At 39.9% G+C, this 18,288-nt stretch overlaps 1 protein-coding gene across 1 annotated transcript in view; it reads right to left on the bottom strand.

The window, feature by feature from the left end:
* Nucleotides 1-17,974, bottom strand: part of LOC133457864 (ephrin type-B receptor 1-like) — a 122,934-nt gene extending 104,960 nt beyond the window's left edge. Inside the window, exon 1 of the mRNA XM_061737233.1 lies at nt 17,881-17,974. Coding sequence (XP_061593217.1) covers nt 17,881-17,974 — 94 coding nt within the window. The remainder of the gene's footprint in view (nt 1-17,880) is intronic.
* Nucleotides 17,975-18,288: the final 314 nt, after the last annotated feature.

Here is an 18,288-nt window from a genome sequence, read left to right as displayed (position 1 = left end):
GTCTTCTCCCAAAGCGGCCCTGAGGACTTAAATACAACAGCTGCATCCATCTCCACTCCTCCTCTGCGAAACCCTTTTTCTCGCTCATTTATCTCATTCTCTCATATATTTGATCCTGAAACACAATTTATCAGTGTTCAAGCATAAATTCTGTCCCCAGCTGACTTTTACTCCTTGCTGTGGCCTTCTGGAATCATTTAAGTCTGAAAGAGCAGTGGCGAATATGTGAGAAGACTCAGGAGAAATATATCAGCAGACAACATCAAGCCAAGGAAACTTTTTTATGAAGCACTTTAGAAACCACCACCATTGACCAAAATGCGGTACATAATGACTAGGGGTGGGCAAAAATATCGATATGGAAATATATTGCGATACTTTGCTGGCTGATTCGAAATCGATATTCAGAATGTGAATATCGATTTTTTTTTTTTTTATAATAATAAATCATGTTTCAGATGAGTTGTAAATCCAGTACAACACTACTGTATACATGGGCTTAAATAATTTTGTTAATGTTAATTTCATAATATGTAATTAATATAAAAAACATGTGCAAATATGTTTTAACTTTAGTTTGTATAGTTAAAATAAAACAGCATGGATCATTTGAATTACATTGTTTTGACTCAGTTTGTCCCATGAATTATCACTATAATCGGATCTAAGTGCAACTCGAATTTTAAGATGTATAATGCCTTTTACAGTTTTCAGCGAACTATGTATTACATCACAATATATCACAAAATATGGATATCGCAATATCGTATTGTGACTCAAGTATCGTGATGTGTATCTGAGGTCCTTGGCAATACCCACCCCTATGAATGACATCCATTTAAAATAAAATATAGTATGTAAAAATAACTGACACAAATAAAACATGAATAAAAAAACTACGAAATCGAATTAAAATAAAATCAACATCTCAAGTGCTGGAGCTTGGTAAGGTAGGGCGTGGCAAGACAATTTAAAGATTTAAAAACAAATAAAAGGATTTTTAAAGGAACTCTAAAAAATTATATAAGTTTGCCTTTAACATTGCTGAGGCCATAACCATCCACCCTGATTTTTCTGTATAATTTACTTCTTGAAACATCAACATATTAAACAAGCCTCTTTATCCTTGCACTGAATAGCACCATGTTGGATATAACCAATAGACCTAGGAAGACGGCTTGAACACATCAACGTCGTTTCAGTGACAAAATCAGAAATGGCAGCTGTATTTAGCTTCATCATCAGACCCTTCCAGGCCAACCACGGCCAGTCAACAAAAACATATCCTCTTCATAATAACGCTTTAGGTCCTCATTCAGAGCTCAGATGATATGCTCAGAGGGTTCTACAGTGCTACAGGCTAATGACCAAAGGTTATGACAGCTAGTCATGGGCTATGCTCCCTGACAATCAAAAGACCATACCCCTTATTATACACACATGAATTGCTTTTATATACATTTACCTGATGTGGTACAAAAAAAAACAAACCTTGTAAAGTTTTTACAGATGTAAAGTCTAGCTATGAAAGCCAACACCGCATATTAGACCAGGTTGTAAATATATCCATTTCTGCTGCAAAGTTGAACATTTTAACAAGGGGGTCAATACAGATTTATCCTTTTTTGGAGTCAGACCCTAATGGTTAGTCGATTAACCGCAATTGTTCCTAATTCCTGGATGGATTCATCCCAGAAGTTAGAATATCGGTCTTTGTGTATTGCACATATTTTCTAATATTGCACTGAATTGTATGTATTTTATTTGATTAAATACATTTTTGACCAACAAGAATTAGTAGTTCAGCAAAGCCACTCTCCTGTATCTCCTCACATCAGCTGTGTCTGTGTCTGATCTAACTGCTGACACAACATCCAATTATCCAATCTATACCCTCATTAGGTGACATTACTTTTTATTGTAGAAGGCAGCAGCATTTGTACATTAATCATTAAGAGAACTAAGATATTGTATACTATACACACGAAAAAGAAAGCAATGTTTGCCAGACACTTTGGTCATTTTATCCTTTCTGACAGAGTTCTAGCTGAGTTAAATGTGTCAAGACAAAAAAAAACTGTTTCAATTTACACTAACAGATCATATGGGTTGATTTACACATTTCTGCTTATATGTACCACACATGGGGTTAAGGTGATTAAGGATAGAGATGGAAATGTGTTTCAAAATGAGGAGAGTATAGGGACAAGATGGAAAGAGTACTATAGAGATCAGATGACTGAAGAAAAAAGGAGAGAGGCATGGAAGGTGCAGCACCTTTAGAACAAGAAGTGCCGAGAATCAATAAGATTGAAAAAGGAGCAGATATAGAGAGTGGAAAGGCAGTTGGTGCTGATGATATACTGGGTGGAGGTACGGAAGTGTCTAAAAGAGACATGACAAGAGGGTAGCTTTTAACTCAATCAATTATATTTTCATATCAAAAATCATGGAGACTGAAAGAATGAATCAAATTTCAAGAATAAGATTTATAATATAGCAGCGGCTACATTATTAATTGTTATAATTAATGGGCAGCAGTACGGTTTCATCCCAGGAAAGGATACTATCGTTGGACTGTTTGTTTTAAAAGCATTATGACAGTGCTAGGCTAGGCTAGGCTAATTATGGTATTGCATGAAGTGGTAGAAATGTATGTTAGATTGGTACAGGACATGAATGAAGGTAACTTAACAGCAGGGAGGTGTGCAGTAGGAGTGAAAGACAGGCTTCCGGTGAAAGTGGGACTGCATCAAGGAGCCCCTTCTTCTTGCCATGGTGATGGATACGTTGACAGATGAGGTCAGATGGTATTCTCTATGGACTATGATGTTTGCAGATAGGTCAGTCACATCAAGACAGAACAAGTATCTGTAAATGATGGGAACCAGGTGGAATAGTGAGGGGAGAGGGAAAAGGTGTCGGAGTTTAAATACTTGCGGCTCAAATGTTCAGAGCAAGAGTGTGGGGAGTGTGGAAAAGAGCCAGTGAAGAGCGTGCAGAGAGAGATAGAGAGAGAGAGAGAGAGAGAAAGAAAGAAAGAGAGAAAGAAAGAGAAAAAAGTTTTAAAAGATGGTAGTGTGACCTGGCCTTCTCTTTGGCTTGGAGACAGCAACGCTGACGAAGAGAGAGGAAATGCAGTTGGTGGTGGCAGAGTTAGTCGTTTGGGAGTTGCAAATAATGACTGAGTTAAGAACAAATACATCAGAGGAACAGCTAGAGTTGGCCTTCTTGAAGGTAAAGTAGAAGAAGCTGGACTGAGATGGTTTGGACACGTAAAGAGGAGGGATAGTGAATATACTGGTAGAAAGATGTTGAGGATGAGAGTTCTGGAAGTGGGGAAAGAGCATCAATAGTTGGCCAGTGCAACATTAACATTAAGGTTGTGCATTGAAGTGGTTGCAATGGACATGGACACGACCAAACAGGTTTGTTTTCCTTTGCGTGTATGTTACAATAAAGAATAATTTACTCTTTACTCGACTAAAACTGAACATCACTTATGACCTGAATCTGAATGCTTTTTTTCTTCTTCTTCAGATTATTTAGAGACTATACTCAGTAACGATTCTCAAAGGACACTTTAAGCATACCTAATTGCCCTAATACAAGATTGTACACTTGTGATAATGAAAAAAGAAGTTTGGCACCTTTTTAGCCTATTTACTCGTGAAAAGGATGCCTATATCAGCTTTTAATTCAAATTCTAAACACTAAACTTTTTTCCGGCTGGATAACAAGCCTGCTAATGGCTATTCAGAATTCCATTAGGTAGTTAAGGTTTGTCCCAGCAGGAAAGACCTGACACTTATTGGCTTTTTCCAAACAGCACTGAACTGAACAATGGTTTAATCGTCTCTTTTATGTTTCTTTCTTGCTTTAACAAATCATCCATATTTCTCCCCAACCGTTCACTCTTACCATTTGTCAGGAGATTTTCTATTATGATAGTTGTCAAGCAGAATAAAACAGTCATTGATAGAATAAATAAAACCACCCACACCCACAACTCATCCCCCCCATCGCCAACTCTGCCATCGTTCCCCATAATATGTTACAAATTACAAATTTCCTTAACAATGAAAGCACAAAAAGGGTCGTAACACAGACACGGCTGATATGGGTGTGACATTTTGCCAGACACAGGCAGTATACGTGTCGGACCTGAACAATAGTCCCTCTTTCCTGCAGTCACTCTCCTTCTGTTCCTGAGCAGAAGCATTGAATGCCCCACTGCTCCAGCAGGGCGGCTTAAAAGCCAACAGAACAGACGCCTGTGGCTGTAAAAGGCCAGTGCGGACGAAACTGAACAAGTGTGAAGCCACAATAAATGAGCACAGATGCTTGGTTAATCTACAATAAATTCTGGTTTTAGAGGAACCGAAGACCATACAATTGGAGCACTGAAGCTATGACATTACACAGTTTGTTTGTTTTCTTTCAACAATACAGAGAATTAAGATTTGTCCAGAACCAAATTCAACACATATTGAAAGCAAAATAAGATTTAACTAAAATACTGATGTACAGTAGTTTATCTTTAACTATATGCTTCATATTAATATTATTATTCAAAAACTTAAACTTGCATTCCATTTGGTTACAACAGATATATTTTTAGCCTCTTAACATCTGCCAAATTCATGACAAGATGCTTTTTAAAGTACTGGTCATAAGATCAACTGGACAAAAGAAAGGCATATGTCCACTTTCTAATCACCAGTCAATCAACCAGAGCAGGTCTCATTTAATTACTTTCACTATCAGAACAAGTGATTGAAACCGGGCTTTAAAGCTGACAATTAGTCCACCAGTTGTACTAAAGTAGCTTCTGTGCAACTGAATCATCCAAAAACTAGCTGGGCCAGTCATACCAGTGAAATGGTTCCGGTACCGCAGCTAGTCAGAGCTATTTCCCCCGATAAAGAAAGCACCGAGCCAGGAGGAACGGGGCGGGGTTGGGATTTACGCAGTGAATCATACAGGAGTGTCCAAACAACTAATATGGCTGCAGAATTACTAACAACACATTGAATCAGCAAGTCTTTATTGCAAACCCCCCCCCCCCAAAAAAAAAACCACGGTCATCGATCAGCATTCCTTCATCACTGCACGACATTTTGGATGTCTTTTGCTGACTTGTTGTTACTCTGCCTACGTTACATACTCCACATGTCTAATTTGACTAATGAGTTGTGTGCCGGTCTAATAATGCAGCTTCTTTTGCATCCGTTGCTATTGCCGCCTGGAAATCAAAGTTGAATCTCGAGGAACCAGACTAATTCTTTGTATTGGGAAGGGAAATAATTAGTATTGCTGGTAAAAGGATCCAAACCCGTGGATTTATCCGAATAACAGCTTTTGAAAAGCTGTTCACTGTAGTGACCAGGTTAAAGAGGTTAGGTACCTTGATCGCCTGTCAGCGTCAATTGTGTTATGCAAGTTCTGCTTCTGCGTTACATGCATCCAATTACTTTCCTATAACACATGTGATCTGCCTGCCCCCTGAACCTAGCCATAAGGTTTTTTCACACAGGTGTTGACTATATCCGCATGACTTAGACATCCTCATTAAGCTGCCTTTAGCCTCTGGTCATTTAAATAGCACAAACAGAGGCGGCTTGCTACTGCATCAGTATGCACTATAAGTCATAACTGAACTTCGATTTACATGATGACATGTCAGCAATGGGCTGTATTCAAAGTACTTAAAATGCTACAGCCATGCTAATAATCAATAACTAACAGCTTAGTGAGTCTGGAGCAAGGTGGTGCTATGAGCTGGTTATTTTTCAAGTGCTTTAATAATCTTGTTGGCTGTGTCCAGTGGTGGACAGTAACGGAGTAAATTTACTTGAGTACTGTACTTAAGTACATATCCAGAGGATTTGTACTTTACTTGAGTATTAGATTTCTTTGGTACTTATTACTCTTACTTGAATACATTTCCAAGACAAATATTTTTACTTTTACTCTAGTAAATTTCTAGGAAGGCTGAAAAGTACTCGTTACTTTCAGGTCTGCTCTTTTTTCTTCTTCCCTAAAATCCTATTGGACACAAGCTGTTTTTGTCAAAGGAGGAGACCTATCACAGTGCACGCTCTCCACTGGGATGTACGTAAAGCGGAAATACGTCAAGCCTCCTCAAAACGATACCGCCAAAGTAGCCTGCGTTTGTCAAGACAGAGCCGCAACAAGTCAAGACAGAGCCGCAACAATGGCTACGCCTCAGGAGAAAAAAAGACAATCCGCTGAGTCATCTGAGTCTGATAATGAGCCGTACTCGGAGCAGGGACTTTCACAAAATCCTTGGCCGTATCTTAACTGGATGTTTGAGTTCGACCGAGTAAAAAACGAGGGCACGAAAAAACCAAAGACATTTATTTTCAAATGTTTATTGTGTCTGCCGAAGCAGAACTACCTCTCTGCTTCAACAACTCAACATTGAATTCTCAGAAACAAGAGTTAAAAGATCCTTAAATGAATTTAGAAAAAATATAGTAATTTACTGATGTGGAAAATAAGAAATGTACTCTTACTCTAACTCTTACTTTTACTTAAAGTAAAAGCATTTACTTTTGGATACTTAAGTACCTTTAAAAGCAAGTACTTTTCTAATATTTTGACTGAGCTACTTTTACTTGTAACGGAGTAAATTTTGACCAGTAGTATTTGTACTCTTACTCAAGTACTGGGGTCGAGTACTCTGTCCACCTCTGGCTGTGTCTAAAGTCATCCCCATACTCACTGTGTTGTTCACTGCCCTCTTGTCCCTATAAAGGGGAGTCCTTTTGTGGACAGTGAAGTTATCTCATCATGATGATGAGAGCGTGTTCTGCCGGTATTAACTATTAAACATGTTTTCCTCCTTTTTTACCTTGTGACATTGCAAAACTAAAACTCATCTAAACTGCAGTGTCATTTTCTTGCAGAAAGATGCAATTTAAGACCCCATTTTGGCTTTTGAGGACAATTAAATGAATATCTTTGAATATAAACTGGAAAAAAAGAACTGAGTCATTCATTGATAACCTTTGTCGTGTGGTCGCGCCATATCAGCACCAAAGCGATGCCTTTGTTAAGCTGCCATGGTTGCCCTTTGGTAATTCATGCAAACCAAAGAGCTCAGCACGAGCTCAGCACTGTATGAACGTTTGCTTGCAAGTAGCAAACCGCAGTCCTGGAATCAGCTAAGTAATGATGCCAATCAGTAACAGCAGTACACCGCACCACCTTCTACCTCACACAAACATGCCAGTTTGGGTCCATGACAAGCCATCATTCCCTATTCAGAGGTGGGTCGAGTGTGACCCCGTCATTCCTCCTCTGTGACTTATAAACAGGATGGCAATGAGCAATGGAGGCCCATCCGTTCCGCTCTGAACAGACGGAATAAAAATGTCTGACAATAAAAGTACTTCAAGCTTGCATCGTTAGTCCCACAACTCTGTCAGCATTTTTTTACTACTCGAAATTTAATCAAAAACACGAAAGTGGATTAAATTCTTGATGAGACACTAGGAGCTCGACACCTTTTCTGAGGTGAAATAACTGATGTGCCTTGTCCTCCCTGCATTTCTTTTTGCTCCAACTGTGATACAGTCCTTAATTTCCAGCACGGCTATGAGAGACCATATGCCAACGGCAGGGACCCTGAAGAGGCTGGCAGAGGGCCCACTCAAAACCAGCAACTAAATAATAGACCATTATGTTCAATCATATGCTGAGCTATAAAGGTATGAAGCTTAAAGCTGCAGTGTGCAACATGCAGTGAGGAAAAATGGAAGAGAATATAATCCTTCTTTATGGACAAAACCTGTTATTATCTGTATGCAGGTGGTCGGTGTGACTAAGGAAGATGCAGAAGACTGTAAGAGACAGATGTTAACAGATGATCTTGAAACCCCTAAGAGGAAAAGACCAAAGAAGAAAATTGAGTGAGGAGCAAGACAATGACTGATAAAATGAAGCATGATTTACCAACTACTTTTTTTATGTTACTGCAAGTGCAATAAAACCAGGTGCTCGTCCATCAAAGAGGAAACAAACATGTTGACCTCCAGGGTATGAAATACAGACCAAAAGCTTCAAGAGTCTCTGCTGCCGATGGTGGTGCTTTCATTACCCTAAAACTATCGATTCAAAGCAAGAAAATAAAATGAAACCTGATGATGAAGATTCTGACGTGGAAATATTCTCAAGATATATAACTAAAGCCACAAAATTAAACTGAAGTTTGTCAAGTATTCTAAATTTAGTTCCTCGAGATGAATAATTGTTTGCTATTTAACACTGGTAAAGTACGGTGATGCAACTGATGGAAAACATTGTTGAAATGAGCTGAAAATGTTCCCGTTTGAGCCTGGGTCAACATAACCACTGCCAGGTAATTAAGGATCCAATGTGGACTTTTGAAAGGCTCAAACATATGTTTGTGACGGATAAGGAAATCATAATTTGAATATCTTAAGTACCGGGTATTGGGTACACGTGATAACCCCATATCTTTATTTCTCAATAATTGCCTAATATAATTAGAAAGATATTAAAAACATGAAGCTGGATGTAATAATGAATCATTTGCAGTCAAGGTTTAAATCCGTCAGTCTCGCCTTGAATTTTTAATTGCACATCAGCATTACACGAAAACAATACGTTTTTTGGTGGCTTGTCATCACTTTAAATCTTCAAAAACATTTCTGCTACCTTGAGCAATCTCATATATTGTATTACTAAATTTGCTTGTGTGTGTGTATATGTGCATTTTCTTTTTTTAATTACTGAAGTCTCCCTCAAGAATGTCGAAAAAATATTCAGCTTTTGCATAAAACAAAGGGTAATTGAAGCCACTGCTTTCTGAAAAAAGAGAATCAATACGAAATATAACAGAGCTCAAGGAGTATTTCATTGTTGTCTGTCTGACACGGCTCAGTATTGATGTGACTCTTTGAGCTGCAAATTAGTTGGAGTGACAGTATAATGGCCCCCCGTGAAAGGAAAGAGAAATTTAGATAAAAACAAAGGATTCTTTCATTCCTTTATGCCCACCGGCTCACTGCTCCGAGTATCAATTATTGTTTCATATCAAAGAAATATGATTATTTAGAATGGTTTGTTGTGCGAGGAGTTAGGAAATACTGAGAAATTTGATGATCCATATGTTTTTCTGCAGCTAAAAAACAGTTTATGCTTTTTCAGATATGTCAGCTAAAAATATATATGGTGATCATAATTAAACATCAATACTGAAGGTGTTTTAGCTGCTGACCGTCCTATTTGAAATGGTATATTATCATCCATACAAGTATTGTGCTTTGATCCAAAGGACTATTTAGATTATACATTGCTAAATGTATATATTTATTTACAATTAAATGATAAAGGTTTATAATATTCTGAAAACCCTACAGTCTTGTGACTTTCAGGTTATTCATAGTACATCTCTTTACTTTGCTTTGATATTGACAGATTTTTTACATTTTTCCAAAAGAGATACTATGAATAACAATGTTATGTATTGATAATCCTGACATTTTAAACTAGTGAAATACTTTCCGAAACAGCTGCTGTGGAGTAAAGTGACCGACAGCAGCCAGGTTATTTTAGAAATCGATAAATGTTCTCATACAAAAATGAAATAAAGGGTTTGAAGTTGACATCAAAGTTGATATTATGAGCCTGCCTTTTAGCCTAAATCATTGAATAATGCGCCTTCAGCGATTAGTCAAAAATTGAATTGAAGGCAGCAAGAGGGTTCCTGGTTCAAATCCTGGCCTTTGAGTTTGCATGTTGTCCTTGTGCTTGCATTGGTTTTGTCCGGGCAGTCCTGCTTTCTCTCACCGTCCAGAAACATGAATGTGAGGTTGAGCGGTGGTTCTAAATTGCCCACAGGAGTGTCAGCATGTGTGGTAGGGCGTACCACTACCATTCGCCTGAAGATAGATGAGACTGACTCCAGCTTATCCCTGTGGCCCTGAATAGCACGAAGTAGGTATAGATTTCAAATGAATGAACTTCATTTTTCTGTATTTAGTCCTCAAATAGGAAGGGCAGCAGGTCGATACCCTGCCCCATCACATCACGTGTCCTTGAATGTAACACTGAACCCAATGTTGCCCTCATTGTCACTAATAGCGCCGTCATAATTGACGAGATATTCTATTCATCAATGTTTCTTTCGCAACATTAACCCGGATTTGTTTTCTTTCACCTTCACCTCTTGATTATTTTCTTTCCTGCTGGTAGGCGGAGCATCCAGTTAATCTGCAGGCACACACCTGACCCTAATCCTCTTCATTGTCTGCCCTACCAGTTGATATCTGAGCTCTCCACTCCCTGTCAGCCTGTTAAACTTCCTACTGGAAGCTCAGAGGAATCCACCAAGCCCTGAAATGTTCTAATCCTTGCTTCTTTTTTTATTTTCTTTAGCTCACACTTTGCCAGTGGCTGCCGTATGACTACCCTGTTTTTATGTTATTATTTTCTTTCAGTTTTTTGGAGTCATAAAATTGGCCTTTGAGCCCTGCATCGAACCCATCCTGCTCTTGAGTCTTCTAACCGTCTGAGCCCTCACGACACCACGTTTGACGAGGAACGCCTATCATTTCATAGCATTAAAATGGGTTTCTTACAAACATTGAGATCTGATGGATTTTTCGATGTTCATTGACTGATCATGAAAAGTGTTTTGTGCTAGAAGTCACTTAGCATGACCATGTAACTTGTAAGCTGGGTCATAAACTGGGAATAAAAACCACCTTTAGAGAATGTGTTAAAAATATATTTAGCTTTTCTCAGAAACAGTCATGTCTTATAAAGCAGACAAACAAGTTGTATCGTTTAGCTTATTGCATGAAAATTCACACTGTGTGAAGATTTATACTCAAGGGTGTATCTTTAGCATAATTTAAGTTACCCATCAAATCCCAGTAAATAATTGTATGTTTTGTTAAATATTCTATAACCACAAGAAACTGCAAGTGTCCAAGTGTCATAGCCTGCTGCCGTGGAGTGTCATGTCTTAATACCACCGTATGGGTGCTGTGAGTATGGGGTACTCAGTGGCACTATGGCACAAGTAAAAGCAACTTTCATCAAATCAAAAATAAAAGCAGCATCTTTAAAACAGGAACTGACGGAATATGTACCAGGCAAAAGTGTGTGAATATGCCTGCTGGCAGTTCTCTGTGTCATCCATCATCTGCATATCCATTCACATTAAGAGTGTGAAGGACTTCCCCAGTCAAGATCATTTCTACACTTGTTACAAACACATGCACACGCACTGTTAACATCCACGTTTAAAGCCAGATCTACGATGTTTAACCTTCAGCGTGGTTGACGTATGCAACGTGACATGTTTGTTATGCTGCAGATATAAAGGCCCGAGATAGTTCAGCCCTGAAAACAAAATAATGCGGTCACGTGTCACATGCATCACGGGTATGGAAGCATGAGATCAGTCTGATTTCTGAATGAAGTTTCATCTGGCAGCTATTGAATAGAAAAAAATGGCTCTCTGACCCTCGAACAGTAAATATCAACACGAATCAGGAGTTTCAGTGGTAGAGTCTGCACCTGACTAGATGTTTGGTTAAAACGCAGCTGACTTTTCCACCTCTCGCAGGGTTTGTTTATGAGATACGCAGCGTTAATACCAAACAGTATCCGCTGTGCCAGAATTTTCTTTGACTTTCATAATAACAGGGTCAAACGCTGCTTTATTGCTCTGCCTTCTGAGCTCTCTGAATAGGTAAAAATCCTGGGAGAACATAAAGGTCACGGAACAATGCAGCATTATAACAGCCAGCAGCAAAAGCCTACTTCCAGTTTTGTTTTGTTAACAGAGTTTCCAAGCATGCTCCCTTAACTCTGCATCCCCAGTCTTGTCTAAATCTGCAAAGCCTGCATGACTTCACACTTTCAAAAGAATGTTTGTGCCTTCCTTTGCAAACAAGAGATATGATCTTTTAGATCTTGAAGCGTACTGAAATTTAAAAAAAAAAAGAGTTTCAGGAAAACAAAACAAAAATATTTCAAGGGAATCATGCAAAACAGCTAATTATTAAGCTTTTTATAGAATTTCGTAGATTAAAAGCAATGACGGGTGAGCTCAATAATGCTGATCATCTTATCACACTGCGATGTTCTGCAGCCTTTGAGCTCAGCGTTCTCATGAATCTTCCTTTGACAAGGAACATCAGTAGACGGAGCAAACAGTCCAATAATCTGCAGTATTTAGTGATGGATGGACAAGACATACAATAATAAGACGCCGATAAGAGAGACAATAAGTCTGGGGAGCCACAAGTCTATAATGAAAGTTTGGGTTAAGATCAGATTGAAAAGCGTACTATTTTATTATCATGAATTTTTTCTTCTTTTAGCTGCTGTTTTTGTTGGTGTTTCTTTTTTTGGGGGGGGGGGGGGGGGTGCTCTCTGTTAGGTAGCATTTAGCTTCTTGGTTATGTTTAGGAAAAGTGACGGTGATGTGTTTTAAAACATGTACACTTCCGACAGTAAGCTACAGTGTTGGACAATGACATTGAGGAAAAATAAAAATATAAATAAGTGAATAAATGACCCCACTACCAAAATCATCCCAAGAGCACAATATGTTTCCAAAAAGAGACGTAATGTGCCTTTTTTTTCTTTTTTTTTCAAAAAGCTAATATTATTTCCTAAGTATCTGTGTCTTGCTGTGTTTAATTACAGTCCAACACTTTCCATTTCAACCATGTCTTTGTTCCTGTGTTCATAACGGCCATTTTTGAGGGGTGAAGTGAATCGGTCCAGCAAACCACCTCAGGAGTTTCCTTACAGAGAGGATGTGATTAGAGCACAAGTCAAAAACCCCCGAAACAATTAATGAAAATAAAGCCAACAAATATATTTACCAACGAGCCGATTAGGATCCGTCTTAGCTGATTAAAATATTTAGAAGAAAGCGAGCCTATTTTAATAGGATTTGAGCTGTGAGAACTGTGTAATGTTGGGCGAGGGCATGCCTCCAGCTGCCTCACACACTGCACGATCTGAAACTGGGTGGAGACGAGCACGGGAGGTTGGATAATTTTACTCTGATCTGGATCAGTAATGTCACAAAGCCCTGCAAATCTGAAACACTCACTGAATGATGAATTATCAGGCTCTGGCAGCACCAAAGGGCCATGGTGGTGGTTATTTTTCCAGCCAGTTCAAGACACTGAACTAAATAACCAGTTTTCTACTTTTCTATCAAAAGTCAACATTATAACTCTTATTACTATAAACTCTCTAAGAAATGTTGAGCTCAAAAATCATCTGACAAATGGAGTCATTTTCCCAGAGACTTACTGGAGTTACCTTATTCTGGTGTGACTTTTGAAACAGGAGACTGCGCATACAGTACATCCTTTTTTCTACACTATGTAGGGATTGTTGTCTTATATATACATATTTTGTGTCTTTACGATCCAAAGTGATAGCATTGTTTGTTGTCAGTTGTTTAATGTGAATCAATGAATAAAATTAAAAATTAAAAGAAGAATCGTGACACTACGTATAAAATACCATTTTCCTTGTCTTCCATCACTCAGGATGCGTTGGTTGCAACAAAGCACTTGCCAATAACTGAGCATGTTCCTGAATTTTGATTTCAGTTAAAAAACGTGATTAGAGGATTGTGATTTCATTTATATTTAGTTTGGGCACTTGACTGTTTTGAATTTCTGTCCCTTTTTTCATGAGTTTAAAAAAAAAAGCAATACAGTTCCCTGTGGTCTGGACATGAACACAGGCAGGAGCGCTGCAGGAACACTTGACAAAAAAAAAAAAAACATTTTTCTTTCACTTATCACACAAAAGAGCCTTAGTCCTGCACCCATGTACGACTTCACTGGGTAGCACTAGCTGTGGAGCTGCAATTTGGTTGGCTTTTCTCATCTCTGATATGGAAAAAAGACTCACACTAAATCCATAACATACTCAAGTTTGGTATCTGACCAGAAAAACTAAAAAATGCCACATAGTCAAGGGACCACTAAGAGAAGCTATGGGGTTGGCACGAATAATTTGGGGGCAAAGCTGAGCAAAACAGCTTGCAGCAGTTATCTTCTCCCCTGGTTAAAGGCTGATAGCCTGGGCCAACCAGGGGATATGAGCTCGACTGCCTCTAACTCATCGCTCTCATCTCTAACAGAAGCCGGGTCCTGCAGCTGAGCGACCTTCACCTCAGATTATTCTAGGACCCTTCAAAGTGCACGAAGCGGACCACCAGCCATCGGGTACAGGTTGCTCGGTCACTAGTCCTGGTCCCCCCCGAGCAGCAGCAACCCGCCCAGGTGCTGAGTCGAGCAACAGTGACTCCCAGCAGAGGTCCACTTGGCCTTCCTTCAGCTCTCATTTCAGATATTCAGGTAGCAACACCTGAGATGAGGATGTTTGAACAGCTTTGATCAGAGTGGATGTGAGCTTATATTAATTGGCATCAAAGGCTAAACATGAGCAAAGCCAATCAAGCTATAGCAGCTAAGTTGTGGTTACTGAGCTGAGGTGGGTGTGTCCCATCCATCAAAGCCTGCTCGTTACTCTCTTTTAGATTATAACTGTGGTTAAAAGGCATCTGGTTTCACCACCATGGTTGCATACAGTAAAATAAAAAAGTGGCTTCAAAGGCACTCTTCAGAAAATCTGTGGGTGACGTCACAGCGGTTTGTCCAACTCTTTTTATGCAGTCTGTATCCATCGCCAGTTTTAACGGATAGAGTATGCAACCCCTTATTCTATGTGTATATGAGCTTTTGGAGGGCTGGATCATTCTAACTTAGGCCACGTTTACACATAGCCGGGTATTTACAAAAACGGATATTTTCCCCTCTACGTTTTCAAAAATATCCTTGTTTACACGAACCCGCATGAAAACGCTGTTAAGGTGCTATGAGCAGCCAAACCTGCAGGGGGCAGTGTAACGAGAAGCGTAATGTCATGCAAGCCAATCGGAATCCTGGAAAAAAACGTCAACAAATGACACGTGTGAAGCCTGAATAATATGGTTCTGCGTTAAATCGACGGCGTAGCCTACGTACAGGGCGCGTCACCGCGTACCCTACGCCGTAGGTTCTGCGTTGGTGTAACGCGGAACCATAAATCAGCTTTGACTGCCAGTTACTTCCAAGATGGAACGAGAGTCTTTTGTTTGGAGTGACAGAGAAGTGGAGTTACTTTTAAGTGTGACTTTAGAATATAAAACAGGTAAATATTGACGGTGGCCAAACAAATTGTAAATACAGGTCGCACAAATGATGCTGGTGACGTTTCTATTGCATAATGTGACGATCTTAGCCTAAATCTCCGTTTTCCTCCGTTTACAAGCAAACGTGAAAACTGAGTTTTTGAAAATCTCCACTTTGGCTGGAGTTTTCAGAAATTATCGTTTTTGGGGGCTTTGAGCTCCGTTTTCGTGTAAACGAACGGTCAAAACGCATGAAAACGCCTCCGTTTTTGCTCCGTGTAAACGGGGCCTCAGTAGCTATATAGGAGTTTTTTTAATTGGTTGTGACTCCAGATGTCCAAATACATTATCTCAAGCACAATTAGATCATGTCACATCATGTTGTGATACTTTGAGAAAGAACTCTCTGATAAAAGTGAGATAGAGAAATGTGAATATCTTAGATCATGCACATTATTTGTGTCAACCAAAGAACCCGCTCCACACCAACAGACTGATTAGCTCATGAAATAGCTCATTAGGCACCTACTTACCATGAAAAAGCCACCACAACCACAAAACAACCCACCACCCACACTCTAGTTTACCTTTAATTGTTTCACCTAAGCCACCTACTTCTCTGCCTGCCAAAACACACACACACACACACACACAAACAAAACCCACACAAAATCTCAACAACATTTTGTTTAATCAAAATAGAACTGCCCTTCAACACATTTACATGTCTCATAACCGGCAAGACTCGGCACGGAGCCCATCATTTCACGCACCATTAAAACACAGCAGTGGACTAATCTAGCGCTCCCATAAGCAGCTACAGGAGGGGAGGCAGCACGGGGCTGGAGGAGAACATAGGAGGAGCCGGAGAGCAAGCAAAATAATGAAAAGGACAGATACTTGTTTGAAAAGTGGCAAAGAAAATGCTAATGTAGGCTGACGCTTGGGGTAAGGACTAGGCTGCAACAAGAGGTCACACTTAAGGAGAGGGAGACGTGGGTGATGTTTGAGCAAAACTGCAGGAGTAAGAGCAAGAAAATAATGTGTAGGTAGATACATCAACAACAAGGGATGCTCAAAGAGGCGAGGCAGGTAATATTTAGGGACAAATGAGGAGGATTGTCGTGGAGGAGCATCTGTATTTCGAATGTTTCAAGAGGTATAGGAAACAGACAAGACGCTCACTCCCTGAGGAGAATAAGAAGTGGATATATTTTAGATGAAAAAATAAGTGGGAAGGAACAGGCATAGCAGGAGAAAAGAAGGGGCAAGAGGTGGAACAGCAGGTGAAAAACTCAACAAGCCGAAGGTAATGTTGGAGGGATAAAACCGTAAGCAGCAGATGAGGAAATATAGGAAGAGGAAAAAAGGAGGTCATCCTTGAAGAAAAGGAGCAGGGTTAGGAGCAGATGAAGGATGGCTAAGCAGAATAAGCTCAGAGAGGAGCAGTGGCTGCAGGAGATGCTTGCAGAGTAGTAAAACAAAAAAACAAAACGGGAAGCAAGGGATGCATAGGGAGAGGGAGCAACAATAACACGCTTAAGGAGCAGAAGCAGCAGTTCCAGCACTGATAAGGGATCCAGCAGCAGCAGGAGCGTCGGTGTGCTGAGCTATGAGAATAGCAGGAGATCATAGTCGGAGGGGTGCAACCAAAGAGGCAGAAGGTGATGTTAGGTTAGGAGGGGCTGGGGGAGATGATGCTTCTGGGGAAACAGCAGGTGGAGCAAGAGGTGATGTTGATGGGAGGGGGATCAGTGGGGGAGGTGGGACCACCGAGCACCTGTGAGCCATAATTATGCTTCACTTTGCTGCTCCAGCAAACTGTGTGATAACAGAGCTGCATGCAGTGCAATCAGGAGAGGGAAACATGGAAACATGAAACATGCGGTACACACCACACGTTTTTATTAACCAAATCCACATCACGAGGACATTAAAGCACTGTGGGAACAGTTCCACAGGATTTATGGCCCAACATCACATCATGATATAAAACAGTAGTCAAGGATCGCCCAGGCTATTGAAATGAAATTGAAAGAAAGTATTTTCAGGCAAAATGTGCACAAGGATGTAGGCCAATAAACTATCACAACAGTATATCCAATAAGTGTCAATTTGGTTTAGTGGGCCTTCATATTATAACCCCCCAAACAACAGCTGGAAAACTTGTAGTAAATTACAAAAGGAAGATCACATGATCTCAGTAGCCAGTGGACAATAATATGTGCAATAATATCACATGTGCAATAATATATATAAGATGTGCAATATCTGTCAATCTACCTCACAACACTCCACCTGCTTTTCTGCACTGTTTAACTGTATATACTGTTCATATCCTGTGTTTATACATATTTTATACGTATCTTTTTGTATTTTTTATATATTTTTTATTTCTGACTTTTCAGTCTTTTTACCCCTCCCCTATATGTGTGTACTGCTGACGACAAATAAGTTTCCCCACTGAGGGAGAAAATAATGGATATCTTATCTTATCTTATCTTATCTTATATAACAACTTAAGTTTATCCAGAAGGAGATCTCAATTCAAAGTTAAAGCAACTACGTAAAAATAACTCAAATTGAAATCCTCTGAACCCCCCAGCTTTATCCAGTGTGTGCGTAAATGAATGCAAGGCTTCAGCTCCACAACCAACATGCCCACCTACCTTCCACTGCGCACACACCAGTAATCACACAGAGAAGCAACGCAGTCCAAGTGGCCGGCATGGCCAAAGTGACTCCCCGCCTGTCCTCTGCCATGATCCCACCGACAGAAAAATAAATATATGTAGACTATATATCTCTCTCTATATATATTTAAAAAGAAAAAGCCAAAGAATCACAGCGTGCCCCCTCCCCTCCAGGCGAACAGTCACATATCACTTTGCGTGTGCAGGACCGGCAGAGTCAGCGGGGACTGACGGGGAGATAAACTGCTGCCGGATGCTCTCTCGCAGCTCAGCGTCTTTTCTCCAACACCTCTCTGTCCAATCAGGAGGGAAGATGTCAGCTCGAAAACCAATCAGCCAGCCTTCCCCACCTGACCTGAAGCTGCGCGCCTGATGGCGAGGTGT

This window comes from Cololabis saira, chromosome 13, assembly GCF_033807715.1.
Source record: "Cololabis saira isolate AMF1-May2022 chromosome 13, fColSai1.1, whole genome shotgun sequence".
NCBI classification, from domain to species: Eukaryota; Metazoa; Chordata; class Actinopteri; order Beloniformes; family Belonidae; genus Cololabis; species Cololabis saira.
Note: the sequence above shows the minus strand (reverse complement) of the source record. Positions and strands in the feature narration are given on the sequence as shown.